Consider the following 12,021-nt stretch of genomic DNA (forward strand, 5'->3'; position numbering starts at 1 on the left):
AATTATCAGTTCTTAGACTTACTCGCTGTCCAATGTTTAAGACTTTGTCCGGTTAAGACGCTCCACTGCAGGGGGTGCAGTTTCGATCCCTGCTCAGGGAATTAAGATTCCATGTGACACATGAACAAAAACAAATTATTAGTTCTGTTTCAAGATACTCCACAACCTAAGGAAGGTCAAGAAATAAGAGGCAAGAGGGAATGAAGGATGAGAGAGGCAGAGGGTACAGGGAGGAAATGAAGAAAAGGAAGCACAGGTCTGTGGGGAAAGGGGGCAATAAGTAATGAAGGTGTTTCGATAAAGGGAGAGTATTTGACATGGACGATGGATTTAAGTGAGCTTCCAGCACCAAAACTTGTCAGAGAAGAACAGAAAAGTTCTCCCCTCTTCCTGTTTTACTTATTATTAGGAAGGCATTCTGAACTGAGCTGTCTGTCATCCTCTAGGGGAGCATGGGTATAGGTCCTCAACTGTAATGTGTGCAAGTTGGTGTCATATGAAGTGTTGCTGCTTTCCAGGATGGTGTCACATGGGACAAAACAAGAAAACTGGAAAGGAGGAGAGAGCAGGGGGCGTGACGGGGAGACCAAGGAATGCACAGCCTGATAGAGAGTCCGCTGGAAGGTTTCCAACTTCTAATGCCATTTCAGTTTTGGGGGGACGTGCTCGCGTGAGGAAACGGAGGCTGAGATTACCGGAGAATGAATTAAGTTGGAGTCATGTCGAAGCAGACTCCCTGTAGACCAGCTTTTCTCAAATTTTAATTAGATGCCTGGGGACCGTGTGGGAAGTGCACATGCTGAGCAGGAGGTCTGAGATTCTGCATTTCTAACAAGCTCTCTGGGTAGCAAGGGTGTAGCCTTGCCTTTAGAGAAATCTGGAAGAAGGGCATTGGATCATGCAGGACAGAACAGGATCAAGGCAAAGCATTATTTTGTGTTTCTTTCTGAGCGTGTTTATAGCCAGAGGGAAGCAAAGAGTCGAAGTAGCAGTTTGCTAAGCAAAGAGGGAGAAAGGATGTCAAGGGGGAAGATTTAAAACTACGGGTCCAGAGATTCCCCTTTAGAGAGGAAGGACTCTAGTGCAAGGACAAAGGGGGAAAGCGAGGGCTTCGGGAGTCGAGTTTGGAGGTGATGAGGACACTTGAGAGAACTCCTTCTAGGTGGCTTCAGTGTATTTACCCTGAAAAGAGATAAGATCATTATTGCCCCAGAGAATCCTGGAGGTGGGAGGGGGTGCTAGAAGTGGGGAAACCGCAGCCCCTCTGAGTAACTCTTAGGCATCAAAGATATATATGTTGTACCGGTATTTGTGATTCAAATTAGATTAATTTGAAAAAGGAGGCATTGACTTTTTCTTTTAAAGATAGCTGATTTTTTGAAAGTTGTTTCATAGAAATCCTTTGAAGCATTAGCGTGATGTACCAAACAAACTAAATTTTGAAGCCAGATAGATTAATAGGGTTCATTCCCTAAAGGCTACAAATACTTAAGAAATACTACACTGATTTGAAACATGCAAGAGTTTTACTTTCTAATAATTCTGTAGCAGTTAAATGTACTATTTCCTTTTTGATAATTGTATTTCAGTATTGAGAATTTATTATACATTATTTCCTAGATGTGTCTTATATAACTTCTTGCATGAGTGGATTGAGAAACTTTAAGATGGGTAGACTAGAGGAGCCAAGACATGTAGGCATACCAGTAGGCCACACGGATATGGGAAAGAAATGAATATTTCATGAGCCAGTTTTCTACAAGTGCATATCCAGGCTAATCAGTTCATCACTCTGTCTTTGATGAGAAACGTATGATACATTCTGGTGGCCTGTCAGCCCCACTGTGCACTTCTTAAATGACTGGACAGGTTGAAGAACTTGATAAATACTTAGTGTATAATAGTGGAAATGATAACTGCTGTGTTGCATTCAGGATGTGCTGTTGCATTTTGCCATCAGCTCTCACGTTTGTCTTCTTGGGGTCATGGTTTGCTCCTCTGATTAAGATCCATTTCTCCTCATCAGTCAGCATGTTCACATTGGTCTGTGTGCTCTGTGATACTTTCTAAAGTCATTGAAAACGTAGTGTTACTTTTGAAATCTTACTGCATGTTTTGGTGAACCTGTATTCCTATTTTTTCTTCACTATCTTTAGTGGATTCCTATGTCTGTCTTACCAGTGTCCTACGATCCCCCTAAAAACAAGACAGTAAAACTGAGTGCATTCAGTGCCATGGCTGAGTGCGAGGATTCTGCTCGGTACTAACTCTGCATGAATGTGCAGCTGGCTTTCATATTTACATGTAATTAACTCTATGTCCATTTTGCCTTTTAGATTCTCCTGGGAAATATCCTAACATGAAGGTAAAAACGTTTATGATTTTATCTTGAATTCTGAACTGTGGATTGTCTCATATGTACATTATTTCATAATCAGCTTGTTTCCAAACCCCATTCAGCCAGCAGTCAGAATGAGATTCTGTTCCTAATATAACAGTCAGAATGGAGGATTTACAAGCATCCAGTTCAGGTAAATTTTGCAGTACACAGTTAACTCTGGAAAGAGGGACACTGAAATATTTGAAATATTTCAGTCTTCATACTTCTAACGTTTTCTTTGCAAATTTAATTGAAGAATTGGACATACATAAGGCAAATGTTATTGTTGATACCTGTGTTTTGAAACAAAAGATATTTACAAGCATAAGAGCAAGAAAATTTTAAATTGTAAGCTTCAGCTCAAGATGTTTCTATATATGTTTTGACACTCTGAAGTTCCGAGTTTGGAGTCTCTGTAATTCTCAGGAAATCTCACAGATTAAATTTCAGACTCTAAGTTTTTTCCAATGCCCAAAATGCTTGTTTGAACTCTCACCTTTCCCTAGAGTAAAATTTCACTTGCTAATATGTCAGTTGTATTTCAGCTTGTAATTATTTCGTTATAATGTTGTTACACAGATGACTGTAGGCCAATCAAATGTTTTCATTAGCAGACTGTGTGTGTTTGTGTGTGTGTGAGTTTGTGGTGTCTTTGATTATTAGAAGTAGGGGAAGTAATCATACTTTAATGACTATTTGATAGACATAATCTTTTGAAACAGTGATTCTGAAAGTTGTTGGCTTTAGGATCATATTATACTTCTAAAAATTATTGAGAATTTCAAGGAAGTTTTGTTTATGTCTATTGATGTTTACTATATGGGAGTTCAGTTGAGTTCAGTCACTCAGTCCTGTCTGACTGCAACCCCATGGACTGCAGCACACCAGGCCTCACAGTCCATCAGAACTCCTGGAGTTTACTCAGACTCAAGTCCCATCGAGTTGGTGATGCCATCCAACCATCTCTTCCTCAGTCTTCCCCTTCTCCTCCCACCTTTAGTCTTTGCCAGCATCAGGGTCTTTTCCAGTGAGTCATTTCTTTACATCAGGTGCGCAAAGTATTGGAGTTTCAGCTTCAGCATCAGTCCTTTCAAAGACTATTCAGGACTGAATTCCCTTAGGATGGACTGGTTGGATCTCCTTGCAGTCCAGGGGACTCTCAAGAGTCTTCTCCAACACCACAGTTCAAAAGCATCAATTCTTTGGCGCTCAGCTTTCTTCACAGTCCGACTCTCACATACATACAGGACTACTGGGAAAACTATGGCTTTGACTAGATGGACCTTTGTTGGCAAAGTAATATCTCTGCTTTTTAATATGCTGTCTAGGTTGGTCACAAATTTCCTTGCAAGGAGTAAGCGTCTTTTAATTTCATGGCTGCAATCAGCATCTGCAGTGATTTTGGAGCTCCCCAAAATAAAGTCTGACACTGTTTCCACTGTTTCCCTATCTATTTCCCATGAAGTGATGGGACCAGATGCCATGATCTTAGTTTTCTGAAGGTTGAGCTTTAAGCCAATTTTTTCACTTTCCTCTTTCATTTCATCAAGAGGCTTTTTAGTTCCTCTTCACTTTCTGCCATAAGGCTGGTGTCATCTGCATATCTGAGGTTATTGATATTTCTCCTGGCAATCTTGATTCCAGCTTGTGCTTCTTCCAGCCCAGCGTTTCTCATGATGTACTCTGCATATAAGTTAAATAAACAGGGTGACAATATGCAGCCTTGACGTACTCCTTTTCCTATTTGGAACCAGTCTGTTGTTCCATGTCCAGTTCTAACTGTTGCCTCCTGACCTGCATATAGGTTTCTCAAGAGGCAGGTCAGGTGGCCTGTTGTTCCCATCTCTTTCAGAATTTTCCACAGTTTATTGTGATCCACACAGTCAAAGGCTTTGGCATAGTCAATAAAGCAGAAATAGATGTTTTTCTGGAACTCTCTTACTTTTTCCTTGATCCAGTGGTTGTTGGCAATTTGACCTCTGGTTCCTCTGCCTTTTCTAAAACCAGCTTGAACATCTGGAAGTTCACGGTTCACGTAATGCTGAAACCTGGCTTGGAGAATTTTGAGCATTACTTTGCTAGCGTGTGAGATGAGTGCAGTTGTACAGTAGTTTGAGCATTCTTTGGCATTGCCTTTCTTTGGGATTGGAATGAAGACTGAGTGGCCACTGCTGAGTTTTCCAAATTTGCTGGCATATTGAGTGCAGCACTTTCACAGCATCATCTTTCAAGATTTGAAATAGCTCAACTGTGATTCCATCACCTTCACTAGCTTTGTTCATAGTGATGCTTTCTAAGGCCCACTTGACTTCACATTCCAGGATGTCTGGCTCTAGGTGAGTGATCACACCATCGTGATTATCTTGGTTGTGAAGATCTTTTTTGAACAGTTCTTCTGTGTATTCTTGCCACCTCTTCTTAATATCTTCTGCTTCTGTTAGGTCCATACCATTTCTGTCCTTTATTGAGCCCATCTTTGCATGAAATGTTCCCTTGGTATCTCTAATTTTCTTGAAGAGACCTCTAGTCTTTCCTATTCTGTTGTTTTCCTCTATTTTTTTGCATTGATCACTGAGGAAGGCTTTCTTATCTCTCCTTGCTATTCTTTACAACACTGCATTCAGATGCTTTATCTTTCCTTTTCTCCTTTGCTTTTCGCTTCTCTTCTTTTCACAGCTATTTGTAAGGCCTCCTCAGACAGCCATTTTGGTTTTTTGCATTTCTTTTGCATGGGGATGGTCTTGATCCCTGTCTCCTACACAATGTCACGAACCTCTGTCTGGCATTCTATCAGATCTACTCCCTTAAATCTATTTCTCAATTCCACTGTATAATTATAAGGGATTTGATTTAGGTCATATCTGAATGGTCTAGTGGTTTTCCCTACTTTCTTCAATTTAAGTCTGAATTTCGCAATAAGGAGTTCGTGATCTGAGCCACAGTCAGCTCCTGGTCTTGTTTTTGCTAACTGTATAGAGCTTCTCCATCTTTGGCTGCAAAGAATATGATCAATCTGATTTTGGTATTGATCATCTGGTGATGTCCATGTGTAGAGTCTTCTCTTGTGTTGTTGGAAGTGGGTGTTTGCTATGACCAGTGCGTTCTCTTGGCACTATTAGCCTTTGCCCTGCTTCATTCCGTATTCCAAGGCCAAATTTGCCTGTTACCCCAGGTGTTTTTTGACTTCCTACTTTTGTATTCCAGTCCCCTATAATGAAAAGGACATCTTTTTTGGGTGTTAGTTCTAAAAGGTCTTGTAGGTCATTGTAGAACCGTTCAACTTCAGCTTCTTCAGTATTACTGGTCGGGGCATAGGCTTGGATTACTGTGATATTGAATGGTTTGCCTTGGAAACGAACAGAGATCATTCTGTCGTTTTTGAGATTGCATCCAAGTACTGTATTTCGGACTCTTTTGTTGACCATGATGGCTACTTGATTTCTTCTAAGGGATTCCTGCCACAGTAGTAGATATAATGGTTATCTGAGTGAAATTCACCCATTCCAGTCCATTTTAGTTCGCTGATTCCTAGAATGTCAACGTTCACTCTTGCCATCTCCTGTTTGACCACTTCCAATTTGCCTTGATTCATGGACCTAACATTCCAGGTTCCTATGCAATATTGCTCTTTACAGCATTGGACCTTCCTTCTATCACCAGTCCTATCCACAGTTGGATATTGTTTTTGCTTTGGCTCTATCCCTTCATTCTTTCTGGAGTTATTTCTCCACTGATCTCCAGTAGCATATTGGGCACCTACTGACCTGGAGAGTTCCTCTTTCAGTATCCTATCATTTTGCCTTTTCATACTTTTCATGGGGTTCTCAAGGCAAGAATACTGAAGTGGTTTGCCATTCCCTTTTCCAGTGGACCACATTCTGTCAGACCTCTCCATTGTGATCCGACCATCTTGGGTGGCCTCAAACGGCATGGCTTAGTTTCATTGAGTTAGACAAGGCTGTGGTCCATGTGATCAGATTGATAAGTTTTCTGTGATTATGATTTCAGTGTGTCTGCCCTCTGATGCCCTCTCGCAACACCTACCGTCTTACTTGGGTTTCTCTTACCTTGGTCGTGGGGTATCTCTTCATGGCTGCTCCAGCAAAGCGCAGCCGCTGCTCCTTACCTTGGACGAGGGGTATCTCCTCACAGCCGCCCCTCCTGCCCTTGAATGTAGAGTAGCTCCTCTTGGCCCTCCTGTGCCCGCGCGTCTGCGGCCACTTGGACATGGGGTTGCTCCTCTCGGCCGCCGCCCCTGACCTCGGGCGTAGGGTAGCTCCTCTCAGTCGCCGCCCCTGGCCTCGGACATGGCATAGCTCCACTAGGCTGCGCTTCTGCACCGTCTGTCGCACAGCCAGTGTCAAGGGCCATATATGATAAGCCTACAGCAAACATTATTCTCAACGGTGAAAAACTGAACACATTGCCCCTAAGATCAGGAATAAGACAAGGGTGTCTGCTTTCACCACTATTATTCAACATATTTCTGGAAGTCTTAGCTACAGAAATCAGAGGAAAAAAAAGAAATAAAAGGAATCCAGATCAGAAAAGAAGTAAAGCACTCACTGTTTGCACATGACATGATGCTGTACATAGAAAACCGTAAAGATAGTATCAGAAAATTACTAGAGCTAATCATTGAATTTAGCAAAGTTGCAGGATACAAAATCAATAAACAGAAATCACTTGTATTTCTATATACCAACAAGGTAAAATCAGAAAGGGAAATTAAGGAATCAATCCCATTCACCATTGCAACAAAAAGAGTAAAATATCTAGGAAGAAACTTACCTAAGGAAAGAAAAGAACTGTACACTGAAAATTATAAGACACTGATGAAAGAAACCAAAGATGACATAAACAGTTGGAGAGATATTCCATGTTTCTCGGTAGGAAGAATCAGTTTTGTGAAAATAACTAAACTATCAAATGCAATCTACAGATTCAGTGTGATCCCTATCAAATTATCATTGGCATTTTTCACAGATATAGAATCAAAAATTTCACAATTCACATGGAAACAAAAATGACCCCGAATAGCCAAAGCTGAGAAAGAAGAATGGAACTGGAGGAATCAACTTCCTTGACTTCAGATTAGACTACAATGCTACAGTCATCAAGACAGTATGATACTGGCACAAAAACAGAAATACAGACCAACAGAACAAGACTGAAGGCCCAGAAATAAGCCCATGCACTTATGGGTACCTTATTTTTGACAGAGGAGACAGGAATATACAATGGGGGAAAAGACAGCCTCTTCAATGAATGGTGTTGGGAAAACTGGACAGCTACATGTAAAAGAATGAAATTAGAACACTTCCTAACACCATATACAAAGATAAACTCAAAATGGATTAAAGACCTAAATGTAAGACCAGAAACCACAAAACTCTTAGAGGAGAACATAGGCAGAACACTGGATGATATAAATCAAAGCAAGATCCTCTATGACCCACCTCCTAGAATAATGGAAATAAAAACAGAAGTAAACTAGTGGGACCTGATTAAACTTAAAACCTTTTGCACAGCAAAGGAAACTATAAGCAAGGTGAAAAGACAACCCTCAGAATGGGAGAAAATAGCAAATGAAACAATTGACAAAGGATTAAATTTCAAAATATATAAGCAGCTCATACAACTCAACACCAGAAAAACAAACAACCCAATCAAAAAGTGGGAAAAGGACTTAAAAGAGACATTTCTCCAAAGAAGACATCAGTTCATTCAGTTCAGTTCAGTTGCTCAGTCGTGACCGATTCTTTGTGACCCCATGAACCACAGCACGCCAGGCATCCCTGTCCATCACCAACTCCCGGAGTTCACTCAAACTCATGTCCATCGAGTCAGTGATGCCATCCAGCCATCTCATTCTCTGTCGTCCCTTTCTCCTCCCGCCCCCAATCCTTCCCAACATCAGAGTCTTTTCCAGTGAGTCAGCTCTTCCCATGAGGTGGCCAAAGTATTGGAGTTTCAGCTTCAGCATCAGTCCTTCCAATGAACACCCAGGAAGAAGACATACAGATGGCTAAAAAACACTTGAAAAGGTGCTCAATATCACTCATTATTAGAGAAATGCAAATCAAAACTACAATGATATATCACCTCACAGTGGTCAGAACGGCCATCATTGAAAAGTCTACAAACAATAAATGCTGGAGAGGGTGTGGAGAAAAGGGAATGCTCTTGCACTGTTGGTGGGAACGTAAATTGATACAGCCACTATGGAAGACAGTATGGAGATTCCTTAAAAAACTAGGAATAAAACCACCATATGACCCAGCAGTCCCACTCCTAGGCATGTACTCTGAGGAAACCAAAATTGAAAAAGACACATGTATCCCATTGTTCACTGCAGCACTATTTGCAATAGCTAGAACATGAAAGCAACCTAGATGTCCATCGACAGATGAATGGATAAAGAAGTTGTGATACATGTACACAATGGAACATTACTCAGCCATAAAAAAGAATGTGTTTGAGTCAGTTATGATGAGGTGGATGAGCATAGAATCGAGTGAAGTAAGTCAGAAAGAGAAAGATAAATGTTGTATTCTAATGCATATATACGGAATCTCGAAGAATGGTTCTGAAGAATTTATTTTCAGGGCAGCAGTAGAGAAGCAGACATAGAGAACAGACTTATGGACGTGGGGAGAGGGAAGGAGAGGGAGAGATGTGTGCAGAGAGTAACATGGAAACTTACATCACCGCATGTAAACTAGATAGCCAACGGAAATTTGCTGTATGTCTCAGAAAACTCAAACAGGGGCTCTGAATCAACCTAGAGCGGTGGGATGGGGCAGAAGATGGGAGGGAGGTTCTAAAGGGAGGGGAATATATGGCTGATTCATGCTGAGGTTTGACAGAAAACAGCAAAATTCTGTGAAGCAATTATCCTTCAATAAAAAAAAATTAAAAAAAAGAACACATCTCCTAAAACAGTTAGGATCTTAATGCCTTGTACAGGGATGCCCCTCGCTAACAGAACTACCAGTTCATAGCACAAAAGCATCAGTTATTCCCAGGGTGTCTTTTCAGTGCTGGGAAGCTGCAGGGAAATGTTCTGGGCTGGAACCAGCGATTCTGGTCTGCTGTCAAAAAGAGTGTTCTCACCCTGTGAAAGCGAGCATGTTTCACTCTCAAACACATCTTGGAAAACTCCTTTCTGATTCTCCAAGTGTGAGAGAAGGAGGCAGAAGCAGGAAAGTTCTCTGCAAGAAACACTGTGCTTGAATTTCTGCCTAAGAGTGCAACTCCTAGATCACTTAGGTTCCTAATGCCTTGTATGGGTATGCCGCTTACTAACAGAGATCTACCAGTTCACAGCACTTCCTTCGTAGAAAGCATCAGAAAGTCTCCAGTGTTTATTTTCAGTTCTGGGGCACTGCAGGCAAATATGCTGGATGAGCACAGTCTTTTGGGGTCTGCTGTCAAAAAGAGTGTTCTTACCCTGTGAAAGTTACCATGTTTCACTCTCAAACATGCCTTGGAACATCCTTGGGTTCTGATTCATTCCAACTATAGTTAAAGCTTGTCACAAGCAGGGAAATTCTCTGCCAAAAATTGCTCTACTTGGATTCCTACCTAAGAGCACATCTCCTAAAATTGCTCATGAACTACTGCATTGTATGGGAATGACACCACACTGAGAAGGACAAGTTCACAACACTCTCTCCATGGAAAACATCAGTTTGTCCCCAGTGTGTATTTTCACTGCTGGGATAATGTGTGGAAATATGCTGGGTGTGAAAATGCTAATATGTGGTATTCTGACCAAAAAATTGTTCACACTGTATGAAAGAATGATTCACTCTTAAACCCAGCTAGGAAAACCTCCTAGGTTTTGATTCTGTCTTCAATATAGTTAATTTTGGGTGCAACAAAGTCACTTTTCTAAAGGAAGCACTGTGTCTGGAACTTTGTTCTAGGAGCTTATCTCAAAAAACATTTAGTTTCATAAGGCATTGTATGGGAAGGCCACTGGCCACACGGTCAATTACCAACTCACACCACTTCACTCACAGAAAAGACCAGCTTCTCCCAAGTGTCTATTGTGCTGGACCCTGAAGGGAGACATGCAGGGTTTGAACCTTCTCATTGGGGGTCTGCCTGATAAAAGAGTGTTCTCCCTGGGTCCAAGCTATGTTTCACTCTCAAACCCACCTTGGAATATTCCTTCAGTTCTAATTCTCTACACACTGTTTTAATTCTAACTGGAATCACAGCCTTCTCTGCAAGAAACAATGTGCTTGGATCTCCTACAATAGAGACCATCTCCTAGATCACTTAGGTTCCTAATGCCTTGTATGGGCATGCTGCTCACTAACAGGTCTACCAGTTCGGAGCAATTCCTTCACAGAGAGCATCAATTAGGCCCCAGTGTGTATTTTCAGTTCTGGGACACTGCAGGGAAATGTGCTGGGTGAGAACCTACCAACTGGGGTCTGCTGTCAAAAAGAGTGTTCTCACCCTGTGAAAGATAGCATGTTTCACTCTCAAACACACCTCAGAAATTCCTTGGCTTCTGATTCTCTCCAACTAGACTCAAAGCTTGTCACAAGCAGGAAAATTCTCTGCAAGAAATTACTCTGCTTGGATTCCTATCTAAGAGCACATCACCTAGAGCTCCTTGCTTCCTACTGCATTGTATGGGTATGACACCACCCTGAGAAGAACCAATTCACAGCACTTCCTCCATAAAAAGCCTCGTGAGTCCCCAGTGTGTTTTCAGTGATGGCACAATGCAGCGAAATATGTGGGGTGCGAAAATGCTAACTGGGCTCTGCTGGCAAATGACAGTTCTCAACATGTGCAACCTAGCATGTTTTACTCTGTGCATACCTCACAGAGCTCCTTGGTTTCTCATTTTCTCTGCACTATGTTAATGATTGGCATAAGCAGGGGACTTCTCTGCAAGAAGCACTGTGCTTGAATCTTCTGCCTAAGAGCTCATCTCCTAAAACTCTTTGCATCCTACTGCCTTTGATGTATGACACCACAATGAAAACTACCAGTCATAACACTTCCTTCGTGGAAAACATCAGTTTGTCCCCAGTGTGTATTTTTACTCCTGGGACAGTGAAGGGAAATATGCTGGGTGTGAAAATGCTTATCTGTGGTCTTCTGACAAAAACAATGCTCACACCATCTGAAAGACAGAACGTTTCACTCTCCAGCCCAGCTAGGAAAACCACCTAGGTTCTGATTCTCTCTTCAGTTCCTTTTAGTTCATTTCATTCTCAGTGCAACAGTTACCTTCTAAAGGAAAAACCCTGCCTGGGCTTCCTTACCAAAAATTCATCTCCTAGAACACGTAGCTTCATATTGCATCATATGAGTATGCCACTGGCCACACAATGAATTACCATTTCACATCACTTCCCTCACCATAAAGATTAGTTCCCCAGAAGTGTGTATTTTTGTGCTGAAACATTACAGGGAAACATGCTAGGTTTGAACATCCTCTTTGGAATCTTCTGGCCAAAAGAGAGTTCTCACCATGTGAAAGGCAGAATGTTTCACTCACAAACCCACCTTGGAAAACTCCTTGGGTTCTGATTGTCTCCACGCTGTAGCTAATTCTTGGCACAAGCAGGTAACTTCTCTGAAAGAAACAGTGCCCTTGGATCTCCTGCCTA

General features: G+C 41.6%; 1 protein-coding gene across 2 annotated transcripts in view; it reads left to right on the forward strand.

Moving 5' to 3' along the window:
• LOC129556658 (ankyrin repeat domain-containing protein 26-like) overlaps positions 1–12,021 on the forward strand; it is a 110,037-nt gene that overhangs the window by 88,124 nt on the left and 9,892 nt on the right. The window contains exons 6-7 of one of the 2 annotated variants that reach the window (XM_088844267.1): positions 2,337–2,365; positions 2,461–2,899. In XM_088844267.1, coding sequence (XP_088700393.1) covers positions 2,337–2,365; positions 2,461–2,490 — 59 coding nt within the window. In that variant the 3' untranslated portion in view covers positions 2,491–2,899. Of the gene's footprint in view, positions 1–2,336; positions 2,366–2,460; positions 2,900–12,021 lie in introns of those variants that run through there. The other variant, XM_088844268.1, reaches the window with a different exon arrangement.

This window comes from Moschus berezovskii, chromosome 15 (assembly GCF_049115385.1).
Source record: "Moschus berezovskii isolate FMDL1 chromosome 15, NW_MosBer_1.0, whole genome shotgun sequence".
NCBI lineage: Eukaryota > Metazoa > Chordata > Mammalia > Artiodactyla > Moschidae > Moschus > Moschus berezovskii.